The 16644-nt window shown below is 36.1% G+C and overlaps 2 protein-coding genes and 1 long non-coding RNA gene across 4 annotated transcripts in view; 2 read left to right on the top strand and 1 right to left on the bottom strand.

Moving 5' to 3' along the window:
* The window catches only part of LOC146452628 (lysophospholipase D GDPD1-like), a 31563-nt gene that overhangs the window by 5515 nt on the left and 9404 nt on the right, over nucleotides 1-16644 (top strand). The window contains exons 8-11 of one of the 2 annotated variants that reach the window (XR_014859632.1): nucleotides 31-164; nucleotides 515-565; nucleotides 690-741; nucleotides 1296-1810. Coding sequence is in view for 1 of the 2 variants with exons in the window: in XM_085097272.1 (XP_084953398.1) it covers nucleotides 31-164; nucleotides 515-565; nucleotides 690-741; nucleotides 1296-1478 (420 nt within the window). In the remaining variant the exon portion in view is untranslated. Of the gene's footprint in view, nucleotides 1-30; nucleotides 165-514; nucleotides 566-689; nucleotides 742-1295; nucleotides 2081-16644 lie in introns of those variants that run through there. The other variant, XM_085097272.1, reaches the window with a different exon arrangement.
* On the bottom strand, nucleotides 6552-7584 carry LOC146452631 (uncharacterized). Its single transcript, XM_085097627.1, has one exon. The coding sequence runs from the start codon at nucleotides 7513-7515 to the stop codon at nucleotides 6559-6561; it is 957 nt and encodes a 318-aa protein (XP_084953753.1). The 5' UTR covers nucleotides 7516-7584; the 3' UTR covers nucleotides 6552-6558.
* Nucleotides 11495-13576, top strand: LOC146452630 (uncharacterized). Its single transcript, XR_014859698.1, has 2 exons — nucleotides 11495-11710; nucleotides 12620-13576. It is a non-coding gene; the product is annotated as an uncharacterized LOC146452630 (long non-coding RNA).

Here is a 16644-nt window from a genome sequence, read left to right as displayed (position 1 = left end):
TTAACTTTATTTTTCTACTTTTGTTTCTAGGATCCAGAGATCCCAGTATTGTTTTCCATGAAGAGGGCAGCCCTGTTAATATTTTTGTTTTATTCTGGTCTGCTGCCGTTTATTCCCATTAGGGAATCCTTTCTGGAGATTATGCTTCCAGTCACCATGATTAGGTAAGAGTGCCAGCTACTGACATGACTACCTTATTACACAAAATTGTGCAGTTTTTAAGGAAGATTTTTTTCCCATTTCCAAACACCGAGAAGTGGTTTGACACAGCTGAGTTAATCAACTTTGAGGTGTTTGAAAATCACATGCAACACTCTTTTGGGTGTTGGATATATCTTCTCAAGGCATGAACAATTCTTGGCAAAATTCAAAGCAAACGTTCACCAAATTTTATGATAATTAAGATTACTTAAATTATAATCCTCCTTTACAGTGTTTCCTTTGTTTTCTCTTTATGAGTGATTAATGAATTAAAGAACGGGCTTTCCATGATCTTTCTTTTGTTTCCTGACAGGCGATTTGAAGTGCCTCTCTGGATGAAGTTTTTGTGTCATTTGGTTGATTGGTGAGTTGCCCAGGTTATTGGTTGGAATGAAGGAATTTTTGTTCCAGCAGCTTTACAAGAAATGTTCAAAGCATAATTTATTGATAGCTAAACATAAAAAAAAAACTTTTTTGTCTCAATCTAGGTTCATGATCAGTCCAGTGCTGTTTAAACATTTGGACAAGAGAGGGATCCAGGTAAAGTAAAATGTTGTTTGTTTCGTTACTATAGGCTTTAAAGGGTTCTGAGTGCTGGGAAGGGGGGGGGGGGGGGCAGATACTCTTTTCTATAAGATTTATAGGTATGTGTGGCCCAAGAGGTATGGCCTATTTACATGTATCAAAAAAGCCTTCTGGGCCGGGTTGTTCGAAAGCCAATTAACGCTAATCCACAATTGAAAATTAATCAATCTTTTCATCACGCTTGTTACAAATGGGTCTAAAGGCCAATGTCAAGCTAAAGGTAAAGAAAAGTCCAAGTCAATAATAAAGGACAAAAATCTTTTGCAAGAGTCTTTATTGATTAGTAATTAAACTCAAATCAAAGTTCATGTTAATCCAGGATTAGCTTAATCAGGCTTTGAACACCTGGGCCCTGGTAAACAAAAAATGATATTGCCAGGTACTGCTTTTTTTAGGAGAATAGCATGGGGCTAACTATTTTCCTGTGGTAGTTCTTTAAAATCCGCTTTTAAATAATAAAACAATACACAATGGAGTTATTAAATTATTTATTACTACATAAATTACAGACTTACCTGTGGGTCCTTAATGATGACAGTGAGTTTGAATTGGCGTTTAACAAGTTGAAAGTCGCAGGAGTGATGACAGACTATCCCACAAGACTAAAAAATTATCTGGACAGTGGGAATGGCCCTCAACCTGTACAATCCTCAAGTGGAAAAGAAACAAGTGAACTGATCAAAAAGGAATAAACAACTACAGCTAGCAAGAAGTGGATAAGTCGGGAACAACAGAGACTTAAAATACACAGAACCAACATATTGTCAATAAATTAACTCACTGAATACTTAAATTTAATCAAAAGTCATTTCCTATCATTTTCACCATACAAAAGACATCTTTCTTTACCGTACGGACACGAATTACCTCCTGATTTATAGTTTTATACAACAGTTAGGCACATCAAGACCGTTCACATATTTTTTTTTTGTTTCATTCAAACATTTCCTCACCTTTGCCATGCACTATTTTATGAACTATGTGATAATATTAACCAGTTATAAGTGAGCTTTTTTCATGATAAGTATTGGTGAAAATAAATTACCAATGAATCCCAAATCTACTAGCAATAATTTGTAATGTAATTTAGTCAAATATATTTTTAGTCCCATTTGTTGTAATTAAATAGTTGTAGCCATGCACTTTAGGTCTATAATAAATACTAAAATTAATAATAATTAGTGATTTATTAACCCTTTGACCCATAATATCAAAGAACAAATTCTCCTATCTTTTCCCCATCTGTTTCTTATAAAAATACTGGGGAGAAGTTATTAAAATATCAAGAAAATTCGCCTTTGGTGATCATATCCCTAATTCTCGTGACCTCATGGGCTGAATAAGCATTGATATTACAAGGAGAAATTTGATAGTATAGTAGTATAGTAATTTTTTATTTTTTTTTTTTATTTTTTATTTTTTTTATTTTTTTTTTATTGTTTGCAAAATCACATTACTTACATTACTTACAGTACGGGCTGAATATATCACTAGACAATACAGTATTCTACCTACAATACATGCTTACTGGTTACTTACGCTACTGAACAAAACAGGACTCTACTTACAATTTAATACAGATAGCCTTAAACATAACAGTAACTAGATTACTTACAAACTGCGGGTTACACGCTACTAAAAAAAAAAAAAAAAATTGTGCGTTTTCGTTAATTTAAATTAATTTTAAATTTCCCATTTTTCAACTTTCCATTGTAAGATTAGCGCTGACTTCAATTCTAGAATATTTGGAGGTTTTTCTAACATTTTACATGAGTAGTAATATTTCTGAGTTTGTACAGTAAGGATCTGGAATTTCCGCATTAATTTTGAGTTAGTACTCGGGGGTGGATCATAGTCTTTAAATAGGTACTGTTGTTTAGATGGAGTAAAATTTACTTTGTGCTTATTATTAAACCATGTTAAGGCTTCTTGAAAGAGTTTTTGGCCTGCAGGGCACTCCAGAAATGCATGTTCCAAGGAATCAGCTGAATTACAGAAAAAACACTCCTCATTATCTGCTATTTTAAATCGTTTGAGCTCTTTTTTGGTCACTAAAATACGGTGTAACATTTAAAAGGAGAATTGTCTCAATTTGTTGTTAGTAGAGAGGCGAGGTATATTTTGGAATAATTTTTGCCATTTACATTCTATATCGGGGTATTGTCCGGCCCAAGTTTTTATGGCTGTTGGTGTAACTTCTGCTTTTTCTTGAAAGAGATGATAATAGTCTTTACATTTCATTTTTGAAAGTTTAATCGATTTGTCCCTAGATAAGTCAAATGTATCACAATCATCGAGAATAAAGTTCATAGGTCTGGGTGTAGAAGCTGCCTTTGATTTGAGGTTTGCTGGAATTGATGCCAGGATTTGAAAATAGTTTAGAAAATTAATTTTTATTTTGTACTTGCGATTAAATTCTTCATAAGTTAGGAATTTTCCATTTTCATTCAGAATGTCTTGAATGTAGTAAATTCCATTTTCGGTCCAACTTTTCCAGAACAGCGATTTACCTTCAATAGTTATGTCTTGATTGTTCCATAAAACAAGGTCACTTTTGTATTTATCTTGGCGATTTAGACGTAATTCCTTAAAGTACTCTAGCATTTCTAAGTAGAAAGACGGTAAATTTTTGTCTAGTTTCTTTATATGATAATTACACTTGAGCAAGAAGTTAAGACCTCCATATTTTTCAAAAAAAGCATTTGGAATAGCTGTCCATGCATCGGTAGTTGGACTGTTAAGCAGTCTACCAATCCAACTCAAGCGGAGTGCTTTAACTGTCGTTGCAAAATTTGGAAAGTTCAGGCCACCTTTACTTGTTTCTTGAAAAAGAACTTCCCTTTTTATTTTATCTTTTTTGTTTTTCCATAAAAAATTAAAGAGCTTGGTTTGGACTCTTTTAATAACTTCTTGAGGAACAGTCAACATTGAGGCTGCATACACCAGTTTAGAGACTCCTAGAGTTTTAGCAAGCAGGGTTCTTCCCATAAGTGTAAGGTCGCGAGACAACCAGATATTTAATTTAGTTTCCATCTTTTGAATTTTTAGATAAAAATTCAAATTGTTATTTTTGTCTCTATCGTTTGAAAGATAGGTTCCTAAGGTCTTAATTGGGTCCGCTGGAACATCTATCTCTAAGGGTTTGGTTTTGTTGTTTTTCAAAGAGCCTATCCACATAGCCTTTGTCTTTTTGCTGTTTAGCTTTAAACCTGAAATTTCACCAAAGCTCCCCAAAACTGACATACTTCCACGTAATGACATCGTGTCCTTACATATTAATGTAGTGTCGTCAGCGAACTGGCTTAGCTTAGCTTCAATGGAATTAGGTAGTTCAATACCTGTTATTTCCGGATTTTGTCGTATTTTTTGTGCAAGAAGTTCTACACATAGGACGAATAATAGAGGGCTCAGCGGGCATCCTTGCCTTACGCCCCTTGATACTCGAAAATAATTAGTCATGTATCCGCCGTTTATAGCTCCGCTTTCAACATCGCTATAGAGTACTGAAATCCATTTTTGAATGTTCGGGCCAAAATTGAAGAATCTTAAAGTGTGATGAATAAAAGGCCATTCTAATGTATCAAAGGCTTTTTCGAAGTCTATAAAGAGTAGTATTCCTGGGACTTTGTTTAATTCGGTAAATTCCATAAGGTCATTTAAAAGCCTCACATTTTGACCGATGTATCGTCCTTTTACGAACCCTGTTTGGTCCGAATGAATCAGTTTGGGCATCTTCGTCTCTATTCTTTTTGCAATAGCTCTAGCCAATATTTTATAGTCGACATTAAGCAATGTTATTGGACGCCAGTTGCTTAAAACCATAAGATTGTTTTCATCTTTTGGTATTAGCGAAATAATTCCTCTTCTCTGAGATATAGACAGTTTGCCTGTTTGAAAGGCTTCGTTGAAAGAGTCGAGGAGGTTCCTCCATAGCAATTCGAAGAAGATTTCATAAAATTCTTTCGTGAAACCGTCATCACCTGGAGTTTTGTCAGGTTGGAAACCTTTTAAGGCATTCAGTAGTTCATCTTTTGTCAGTTCTTGCTCAAGTTCGCTTGCTTCGTCTTGAGCTAGTTTTGGATTTTGTAAATCAGAGGAGAAGCGGGCAAAGTTGTCGTCGAAATTATTGTTCTCGTCTTGTGGGATTCTAGCAGTCAGGAAGTTTTTGTAATAGTTTTCTATTTCTTCATTTATCATGCTTAAATCCGTGATTATTTCTCCGTCTATTGTTTTAAGCTGGGTTATAATCTTTTTCTCATAATTCCGTTTTTCCAAGTTAAAAAAGTATTTCGTTGGTATTTCACCATTCTCAATCCATCTTATTTTTGATCTGAACATCGCCTCCTTTCCCTTTGTATGATAAATTTCGGACAGGTCTTTTTTAAGGTTCTCGTACTCCGTTAGAATATCATCGTCTAGATTTTGATTATTACAAATTTCCTTATCTAGCTCTTCTAACTTACGTTGGATGGCTGTTTCACGGTTTCTCAAATTGAACCTTTTCTTCTTGGAGAAGACAATTGTCATACTTCTTATTTCCATTTTTACCAATTCCCAATACAGTTGACGGCTTTCAATTTCTTTGTATTTCTCTTGAATAGAAGAGTAATTGTTTTTAATTAAATTTATATATTCGTCGTCTTTCAGTAGTGTGTTGTTAAATTTCCATGTACCCGGTCCACGTTTAAATGTTTGATCGATTTCAAGGCTAAGAAAGACAGCTTTATGATCGGGAGCAATTGAGGATCGTGTTTCTGTTTTCTTTACCTTGTTGATTAATTGTTTTGCAATTATGAAGTAATCTATTCTAGACTTTAATTTTTGACTCTTGGTTTCATAAGTATATGTTTTTGTGTTTGGGTGAAGTGTTCTGTAAACATCAACCAAGTTAAGTTCCGCCATCAAACTCACTAAACCATTCCTATAAATTGTTTCTTTCCATGGAAGGCCACCACTTTTGTCTAGATGGCTAAGCGTTGTATTCCAATCTCCTACCATAATGACCCTAGAAACACAGGTTTTAGTTACCAAAAGGTGGGTAATTTTTTGCAGAAATGGAATTTGCAGGCGACAATCCGTTGGTGCATAAATATTGACTAATGATAATTCCTCTGTTGTTAATTTCAAATTAGCAAAGATATACCGCCCTTCTTCATCATTTTCTATGGTTTCTAAGGGAAAGCCGTTTGGTTTCACTAATATACATACACCTCTAGAGTGCTCTGAGCCGTGAGAAAATAATATCTGTCCACCCCATTCAGCACGCCAAATAGTTTCGTCTTCTGTCTTTGAGAATGTTTCTTGAAGGCAAAAAATTGAAGCTTTTTGTTTTTTCAGATAACAGAATATAGCTCTTCTTTTTTCTGCTTTACGAAGGCCACGCACATTCAGTGACAAAATCTTCAAGTTAGACATTGTTTATACAAAACAGTAAGAAACAAAATTCGAGCATAAATTAAGCTAAAGAAAATTAGGCCCCCCAAAAAAGGAAACAAAACACGGACTACAAAATAATTGACACTAAACTAAGGCTAATAACAAAAGGACACTAACGCTTAAATTACTCTTCTGGGATTTATCCGCGTTCGTCCGAAAGTGAAAAAAAACAAGCTATGCAAAATCCTAAACCTCCATCCGTCATCGAAGCAAATGAAGCAAAATTTGTAATAATATCAGTTTTGTAACGTGATCGACGATCGAGAGGAAGAGAAAGATAAAGGCTGCGGGCATAATAAATAAACTAAGCTTAAGCTACATATGAAGTATAAACTATCAACGTAATCTGCTAAGGTCCGCCTCACACTTAATTTGAGTAGCAGAGCTACCTTCAGGATCTGTTTTCACATATATTGTGCCATCTAAAGTCCAGATTCTCCAGTTTTGACTTCCTTTTTTTTCTCTGACCTTTTTGAACAATTGTGATCTTAAGGCAGTCAAATTCTCGTTGATATAGATTTTGTGAGCTCCTTCGATAAAATCTTCGAAATTTGCCCTGCGTAGCTTTTTCCTGTTCTTGTATAGTCTATTTCTACTGTAATAATTGGTAAACCGGACAATAATCGGCCTAGGCCGAGTATTACCTTTCTTCATCCGGTGTGCTATATCGATGTCCTCAGGTTCTAGATTGACATTCAAGCGTTTAGCGAGGTTGAGCACGATTTCCTCTGTATCTTCTCTTTCCTGTTCGGGAATCCCGTATATTTCTAAGTTGAATTTTCTTGAATACTGTTCCAAGTTGTCGTGCATTTTTGTCGCTTCTTCCAATTTCTTCTCTAAAATATTTCCCTGCTCGACGCTTGACTGGAGCTTGTTTTCCAACTGGTCAACTTTCTTCTCTAGTTCGTTGTTTTTCTCGTTAACTGCCTTCATTGTATCTTTAAGCTTCTGGTTTTCTTTCTTCATGTCTTCCACGTCTGCTTGGGTGAATTGTATGCTCTTTTGAAGCTCTTCACAATGTGTCTTTAACGCTTTATGCTCATTAATGAGAAGATTTGTATTTGCTTCGATGCGTACCACAACCTCCCATATCGCTGCTAACGCTGGAACCTGAGGGTCGCTTCTTGATACGCCTACATTGCTCGCATCATCTACAACGTCCGCCATTTGTCGGGTGTTGCCAGCACGTTTTGCTTCTGGCGTTCCCTGCGAATTTTCGCTACTTAAACTGCTCATTTCTTCTCTTTTACGTCTACCGGTTTTCTTCTTCGTTCCCTGGTCTTTCCCTTCCATTTTTTTTATGGTTTTTACATGTCTGCTTCGAGACCCAGACGGAGCTTAGAAGTTTGCGTCCGTCGCCATTGCCGCTCGTCCCAGTCAAAAAAAAATAATACTCTATTTTATTACTATAGTAGTATAGTAATAAAATAGAGTAATATAGTTTATTCCTATAATATAGGGTTAAGGCTGGTTGACATTTACAATGCAAGCTACGGCATGCAAAAGGTTTTGCAATACATGCAAGCACAGTGTGACATTTATAGGTGCAGTGTGATCACCTGACTGTTCATCTGGCAGATAATGTCTTTTTTTTTTTTGCTTCGCTTCTCCGGATTTGCATGGGAGAAGCACATTCATTGGTTTAGCATTTAAAAAACACAACACTCTTTTGTTTTGACATGTTTCAACAAAATCCACTGCCATCATCAGAATATTAATTAACCCACAGTGAAAATTTGGGGAAAGTCTACTCTGAGCCAGCAACTGCATCAAGCCAATTTTTTTGTTTAGTTATACTTCTATTATAGTTTTGAACAGGGAGTTACTTTAAATTCGGCTTCACACTAGCAGTGAATAATGGTAGTGAATAATGCTGAAACGTCATAATTAAAGAGGGTTGTGTTTTTGGCTTAGAATCATTGTGCCAGAAAATGAAACTTGGGCATCCTAGGGACAAATCTGTCATAACCTGTTTTGTTTTAAAAAATAGGTGAAATTTCACTGAATTTTTTTTGAAAGTTCTGTCAAGGCCTTTTGGAAACACAGGTTTGCTGTGTTTATGAATAGGCTTAGCTAGGCTTGCATTGTATGTGTAAACTAGCCTTCAAATAATACTGTATAATTCAAAATGTACCTATAATGTATTAAATATATTTTACCGGCATCGCAGAGGTCGTGGGTTTGAATCCCGTTCAAGCCTGAATTTTTTCGCAACTGCTTAAGTTGCGTAGCAAATGCGAGGATCTTTCTTCTATTTGATCTTTCATCCGCAGTTTAAAATATATGTTTCCAATATTTACATTTATTAATTCATCCTTCACTGGTATATTACGAACTCGCAATATGACCAGCTCCCAGTTGGCATGATAGCTCAGTTGGTAAAGCACTGCACAGGCATCGCAGAGGTCATGGGCTCGAATCCCGTGCAAGCCTGAATTTTTTTCAGGCTTTCTTTTCGCAACTGCTTAAGTTGCGTAGTAACTGCAAGGATCTCTTTCATCCGCAGTTCAAAATATATGTTTCAAATATTTACATTTATTTATTCATCCTTCACGGGTATAATACGAACTCACAATATGACCAGCTCCCAGTTGGCTTGACAGCTCAGCTGGTAGAGCACTGCACCGGCATCGCAGAGGTCATGGGCTCGAATCCCGTTCAAGCCTGAATTTTTTTCAGGCTTTCTTTTCGCAAGTGCTTAAGTTGCGTAGTAACTGCGAGGATCTTTCTTCTATTTGATCTTTCATCCGCAGTTCAAAATGTATGTTTAATATATTTACATTTGGTTAACTAAGCTGTTGGGTTCGTCCTTGGCCCTTCGGTTTATAGTGAAGTGAGGACGTCAGGGTTCTTGCAGGACTTGAAGTTAAAAAGCTGTAGAACTGAGATCCAAGATGTTGGGCTTACCAATAGCATTGCCAATTATTGGAGTCTACATCATAACCTCCGTAGTTCTTTTAAACTTTCCATTACTTGTGCATAAGAAGAAAAAGACGAAGTTTCGCTGCCGGCATATCAGCCATAGAGGAGGTGAGTTGCTTCACTATAAACTTATATCATTCCGTTAAATACGATTCTGTCAATTAAGATCTTCTTTTAAAAAAGAGTTGGAAAGTTTATGTTTTTAGAACTGAAATAATTAATTTAAGACCATCAATAAATAGATTATAAAATATGAGACCTTTTAATCCGTCAAATATTTTCGCTCGCGTGCGATTGGTCTAAATTCCCCAAGTGATATTCCCCAATTTGAAAAACTTCAAGGCGCGTCAAGATTGCAATTAAAATTAATGTCAAGATGGGGGAACGGTTTGCTTTCGTGACAGAAGGAGAGATAAACCTTCTGGTCGATAAAGCAGTATCAGAAAACAACATACGCTCTAAACGTTTTTGACAGTTAACTGTTCTTAAACGAAAAATATTTGAAGGACAACCACAATAGCCTCCATTTGACTTTAAAAATATGCTCAGATATTTGTCCTTGGACATTATCTGCTTCTCGAAGCTCACAGTTTTCCTCTAGCTTCGCTCTCGGAAAACTGTTCGCTTCTCGGAACAGATAATGTCCGCGGACAAATATCTGAGAATATTTTCGCGCCAAATGGAGGCTATTGCGTTTATTTATATTATTATAATTAGGTTATTAAGGAAAACTGCATTCAAGATGTTGGGAAAGAAAAACAAAACTGCATCTTGAAAAGGAAACCTATAACGTTCCTATAAAATTAAATTAAAAAATGATCGTGTCAGACAATTGCAGACAGGATATTATTAGAATGGAAAAGAAATTCGATGTTGTACGAAAATTTCGTAATTGTAAAAGTACTGCATCGACAGTAAACAGTAAATAGCATACAGCAAAAAGTAAATATCGAGAACTTGTACTAAAAAATTGAGCCATCCATTCACTTGCAATACCGTGAAGTTCCGATTGTAGCGACCCTCGTTACTTTCGGAATTAGCAGTCTTTGGGACTCGTTTCTTTCGGGGGTCGTTATTATCGGGGAGCAAAAACCATGAAACAAAGCTAGCGCTAGCACTCAAACAACAGACCATTCTGACGCAACTGTGCCAGACGACATTGGGGCTTGCACCTCCAGGCGGAACGAGCAAGATTCAACCACTCGATGTTGCATTCAATGCATTTTTTTAGAAGAATGCTGACAGACTCACTACCGAACACTTGTTTGCAAACACAGAGCTATTTATGAACGGAAAAGTAAGCGCTTGTGATCGGCGTGTGCTTTTCACGAAATGGGTGGGCACGACATGGCAAGAGATCTCGCGTCGGTTGAAAGACACAGTTATCCGTTTGTTTATTTATTTATTTATTTATTTATTTATTTATTTATTTATATATTATAATTCACAAAGGTTTTCACATCACTGTGAATGTGCATGTGAAAGATTAAAAATACAAGAAAAAAGAAGTGCTATCATGTTACAAAAAGAAATAAGTAAATAAATAAATAATAATAAAGATACAAAATCAGTGGGAGAGACTAAAATAGTTCGTCATAGCAGATTTGAAATCGTCCACAGATGGCTGATCTAATAAAAAAGAAGGTAGAATGTTCGGTAAACAGAAGAAGCTGTACTTGTAGGTGTTACTGTTACCGCCAATGTTGATGAATAGGAGCATACGACACGCATGGGGTGCGCAATGTACTCCGGGATATTGACCGCAATTTTATTATTCACTATTTTGTACATGGTAGTAAGTCGCGCAATTTTGCGTCTCAGTTCTAATGAGTGCCAGTTCAGATCGTTCAGAAGGTTTGTGACGGTACCGGGTTCCCGCACATAACAGGAACCTCGATCATGGACTGCACTGCCAATTTCTGGTAGCAGGCACCGTGAAATAAACATCGATGGTCTACCGGACTACCGCATGGGTGAATCCACCGATGTGCAGGAAATCCGATTCTTTTCTGACTCAGGGAAGGAAAGCTATACTGCAGTTTACAGAGTTTTCAATTTTAATTTGAAGAAACATTTCTGTTGTTAATACGAAATCATACCAGTTTAGTTTTCACATTACGCCATCAGTGAACTGATGTCATTTAGGACGAATGATGGCTTAAGCTAATCTCGTACCCCGATCTCAGTCGTCGGTTCGGGAATGTCGAAATGTGAGATCTGGTAAAGTTCGATATAACGCCATATCTGGTTGGTTACCAGAATTAAGAATGCCTCATTCTAATCTGCTCTGTGATTGGCTCTTTCCTTCTGTGTTTGTTTTTTCGCTCAGTTCGGGGAAGAAACAAAAACACGGAAAAGTTTTCGCTCCGATTAAGATTGTCATTCGACGTTTTAATACATACATGCCCTTTGTGTGGGGAGAGAACAGTGAGAAATTGTTTTTTCGGAAGACAACAGCGACTTTAGCCGAAAAGAGTTTGCAGTAACGTTCAAACGGCCTTGCCAAATTACACAAGTTTCCAACACGATGGATATAAGCTTGCTTACTTTTGGGGATAAAATGGAGGTAGGTCATATATATATTTTTTTGTATTTCTTGACAAAAAATGATTTTTTTTTTTAATGATTATTTATTTAGTAAACGCAAATTAATTTCCCCAAAATACTTTACCTTGAGTTCCTGAACACGCGCGCCGCATTTGCTAGCATATTTTCAGTTTTTGTCTTCTGCTAAAAGACTATTTTCCTTCTATAAATTGAACTGGACTTTGAGTAAGAGACTTCATAATATAATATTAGTCCTTTCAGACCAGTGTGCTTATTCCTTCAAGATCCATACAACATCTCTCATAGGACTTTTGAGAAATTGATAGAGTGTCCACACAATATTATTATTCTGGTGAGATCAATATCCCTCCCACCCCTCAGCTAAGAGAAATGAAAAATGTCCGACTTATGACCGCCAAAATAATAGTAATGAAACCCGTACTACAACAGAGAACACCTTGTCTGAACCGATTAGGGCTCTTTATGTAAGTGTAGTTAGTTTAATTTTATCCCCTCTCTCCCACCTGCTGAGTTTAAAAAAATTTGGATCCAAAATATAAAACTAGCCTTCCTCTAAAATAAAAATGGGGACATTGGTTTACATGTCTGCACCACCTAATGTTTTGCAGGTCTATGCTTGTGATAGGCTTTAGAAAAGAAGTAGTTTTAAAAGGAGGACATGCCTCTTTGGATTTGACATCACTTATAGTGTTTAGAATCTTTTTGCCATTGTTCTTTTCTTCAAGATGGGGGAATTTCTCCATTATTTTATCATTAGTATGGAGTCCTTGAAGTACTAAACACACTTCATTTACTACTTCCATTGTTAATCCTTAGCACATTCTCTGATACAAATAGTTATCACTGGCCTCAGTTTCTCCTTTATTTCTTGTTAACTCTGCCTTAATTTCTTCCACCTGATTTCTAGGGAGAAGCAAGTTCCTAAAGTTCCTATCAGTGATGTGAATATCTTCAAGGGCTAAGACAGCTGGACACAGCTCAACACATAATTAAGAGCAATGACAGTCATTTCGGACAACAGATATCACAACAGCTGCATTTCTCACACAAAAGCCAAAACCAAAGTGGTTATAAGCAAAAATTTTCCCCTGCACAGATTTCTGGGGTATTTACACTAATCTGTCATGGTGGGTTGCATTTCTTCAATATTTGCACCAATATGATTGTTGTTAAAGTAAAGTTTTGATGTAGCAGGCTTCCCATCTCTTCCACTTTCTTGGAAAAAACTTTCCATAGTTTGTGGAAGACCAAAATGAATAAATTATTATCCTTCCAACACAATGAGAATCAAACCCCATTCCCAAAGATTGTGGCAAATAATATTCATTGTCAGTCTGTAGAGAATGAGACTGAGCCAAAAGTGCATTTTGAGGAATTTGGGGAGTAAGGTAGAACTGGTGATCCCCAAGCTTTCCACCCAAAAAGGCACCCCCAAATCCACACAGTACTAATGATGAGTAAATAATAGGCTGACAGGCTTAATTTTTGACATTGGTGGTGATAAGTTCATCTGCTATGGGCGAAAATATTTAATCAAACTGGTCAACATTACTTTGTGTTAAGATAGGAGGGCCTTTGTAGTACTCCATAAATCTTTCATATTCAAACTTTGTATGATTGTAGTTTGGTTGTTTTTCTGTTGCTGTTGTTGTCATGACAACAATCTTCGCTGTAGGGAATACTGAGGAAAGTGTTCCTCGTTTGCTGTACTCTGAAGTTGTGCCCCCTGAACAAAGATGCAATTAATTAAGAAAAAACTGTAGTCATTCACTGGGATGTTGTTATTCTTTCCATTAGAATAAGACAATATAATTACCAGAAAATGGATAATGAGAAGGCTGAATAAAAAGGGATTCTCAAGTAACTAAGCCCTTTTTGACGCATGGGGTGGTGGAAGGACGAAGCATAAAAGAAGCTGCGATAATCACCAACAATATGGCTCTGTATTTATTAGCTTTTAACCTTTAAGCCTCAGTGTCAACATACAGTTTCTCCTTACTGGTCTCTACATGTCCATTTTTCATAGTAGCATAATATAGGGAGGCTGTTGAAATATCAAGAAATTTCACCACTGGTGATCTCATGACCTCTCCTTGATTGTGTATTGATAAATTTTAGGAGAAATTTTGATACTGATCACTACTGGGGCTTAAAGGTTCAAGGTTCACTGTTCTGATATTTTTTGAGTACTTGTGTGAAAAGTCCTTGAACATAATTTTGTGTTGCTGGTCTTAATATTAAGAAAAGTTTAACTTAGGACCTTACATGGGTGCAAATATCAATACAAGAAAATTTTTTTTGCTCAAGGAATTGGCATCAACAAGGAATTTTCATCCAAGACAGACACTGTTTTCAAAGTTTCTTTTCCCCACCACTTCTCTGCAGTGGGTTTGTGTCTGACAGTTTGATTAAATGTTGTTTCCTGGCTATGGAAGGCCATGGTTAAGGAATACTTAGGAATTCATGGTTACTGAAGATCAGCTTACTGTGAAAGCTGTTGTTTTGCTGCAGAAATGGGTGACAGTTCATTAGAACACACAGACATGCACAGGAAAACAAATAGTGGAAATATTTTTTTTTATTTGTTTTCTATTTATCTGCCATTTGCTACTTTTATGAGCCCAAATGACCTTCACACCCTCCTATTATTATTGTTATTATTTTTTTTTGCTGAAATCAAGGATCCCATCAGAGGTGAGTGTCCAAGCACCAAGATAGCTGCTTTGGACATAAAGAACCTTGTATTATTCTTAGTGTATCATCCTGTATGCATGTACAAATAATGCAATGCTCAGTACAACAATGATTATTTAAGCAGCTCATTGTGCCTTGCAAATCAAATGCAGATAATGACCTTTGTTCTTCATATCAAGAGTCAAATATTATTAGACTTGTGTATTATGTGGTTCTAATTTTCGAGTCTGTAGACTCCTATGTGTAAAATTATCACCTTTATTAACTTGTCATCAAAGAAGCAGTCGAGGGGGCATGTCCCCTAAACTTAACAAAAATTTCAGGTGAAAATGTTTCAAGTGTTATGTGATAAAGGTGAATCAAGAACCACTGAAATGGAAAGCTCATCACTACCAAATAAAACTCTAATGGGAAACTCATAGGGACTTGCTCTGTTTGCTCACATGTTGCAAGTAACCAAACATTCTTCAGATCCCAAATCCAGATGTGGTACCTCCATTTCCCAAAAGAAATTCAAACTTCCATTTTTGAGAAAAAAAAAACCCTTTAAAACAGCAAGGGTGTACTCGGTATTTTAATGTTGGACATAATTGGGCGCCTACCATTTACACGGACAGGTCTTTCTGGTTTGCTGGTATATAACCAAGACAGTAGCATGGTGTTAGGGCTAGGATGGGTCATGGTTCATTTATTTCACACTATTTACACAACATTAACATAGAAAGAAAAGTATTACAACAAATGATTACAAGATAAAAATAAATACAGTACAAATTATAAAATGTGTGTGGTGGTCAAAGTAGCAAAGGCTTTCTAGCTGACCACCACCTACTTTTAAGTAAACAAAGAAATGACACTGAGCTTTATTGAGATATTAGAAAATGTAGGAAATGTTTGTAGAGCCTAGGATGTACAAGAGAGAATTACATTTGTGTAAATTAAGGTATGTTCGAGATATACTGAACCGAGCAAGAAATCTAAACAGGACAAGCTTAATAAAAGAAGAACAAAACAATAAATAAATAAAAACAAAAAAAGCAAAAAAACAACATACAAACAAACAAACAACAACAAACAAAAAGAAAGGAAAAGGACAACACATCATCAGCAGCGACAACAAAGATCAAAATATAAGCAGACATTATTATTATTATTATTATTATTATTATTATTATTTTTAACTCTATTATTATTATTAGATAGTTACATACTATTATATTTGATCATTAAACAGAACATATATTATTTGATTGACAAGAGATCAGGTGGGCCTTATTAAGTTTCTTAAACCTGTCAAAAGTTTTTGTTTTTTTCAATGCCATGGGGACAGTTTCCCATATGACAGAAGCAGAGTACTTAAAAGTAAATTTGCCTATGTTAGTTAACTTGTGGTCGGTGGAAATTAAGCTTGGCAGAATTTCTGGTGTTATAGGAGTGGACAGTTGTTGTAGGTAGGAGGAGGCCCTGTTTAGCTGGTTCATATAAAATTATATTATTACAGTGACCTTGAGTTGTGTCCTTTGGCCTGTAAAAGAAACCTGCCGCATTTACACAATCCATTTGGTTTGGAAATTTAAACCATTAACTTATGGAAGAAGGAGAATTTGTGTGACCAAATCAGCTGAAAGACTACAAAGAGAAGAAATAATTTTTACGTATCACTGGTAGACCACAATTTCTGAAACTTTGCAAAAGAAAATATGACATGAACCATTTGACTTTCCAATGCGAAATTTAACACCAAGATGCCAACCAGTAACTCTATTGTGCCTCATCTACAACAACGACCACAAAATTTTTCTGATAAAGCTTCGACAACAAAACCTCTCTGCACTGTCTGTTGCTACCTTTACCTTGGGGTGCACAAAAATTATGTGACATTTCCCTGCCTGTAAATTACAGTATCTTCAATACAGTTACCATCTAAGGCGAAAACTGGTACAGCTTACTCCGGTTGACTTAAGTCTTTTTAATTGATCGTCGATAAGCACGTTGATCTTGAGTGGAGAAAGCACAATTACGATGGATTTGTTCTTGGAACAGTTTTCATTACAAAGATGGTATAGATGGTCACAAAGGGTAGGAACTAATCTTGGTAAAAAAGTGATTTACCGCGCTTGTTGATTGCAATCTCTCCTGTTGCCTTTTTCGTTTTGGTCTAAGTTTCAAGTTTTGTTGTCCTCTCGACCGAAGAACGTTCCGAAGAGCACCCTCGAAAGCGAAAACCTCACCAGGAAT

This window comes from Pavona decussata, unplaced genomic scaffold, assembly GCF_977016875.1.
Source record: "Pavona decussata unplaced genomic scaffold, jaPavDecu1.1 SCAFFOLD_366, whole genome shotgun sequence".
NCBI lineage: Eukaryota > Metazoa > Cnidaria > Anthozoa > Scleractinia > Agariciidae > Pavona > Pavona decussata.
Note: the sequence above shows the minus strand (reverse complement) of the source record. Positions and strands in the feature narration are given on the sequence as shown.

Coding starts and splice junctions, on each gene's coding strand:
- LOC146452631 (XM_085097627.1), bottom strand. CDS start 7,515: ATGGAAGGGAAAGACCAGGGAACGAAGAAGAAAACCGGTAGACGTAAA.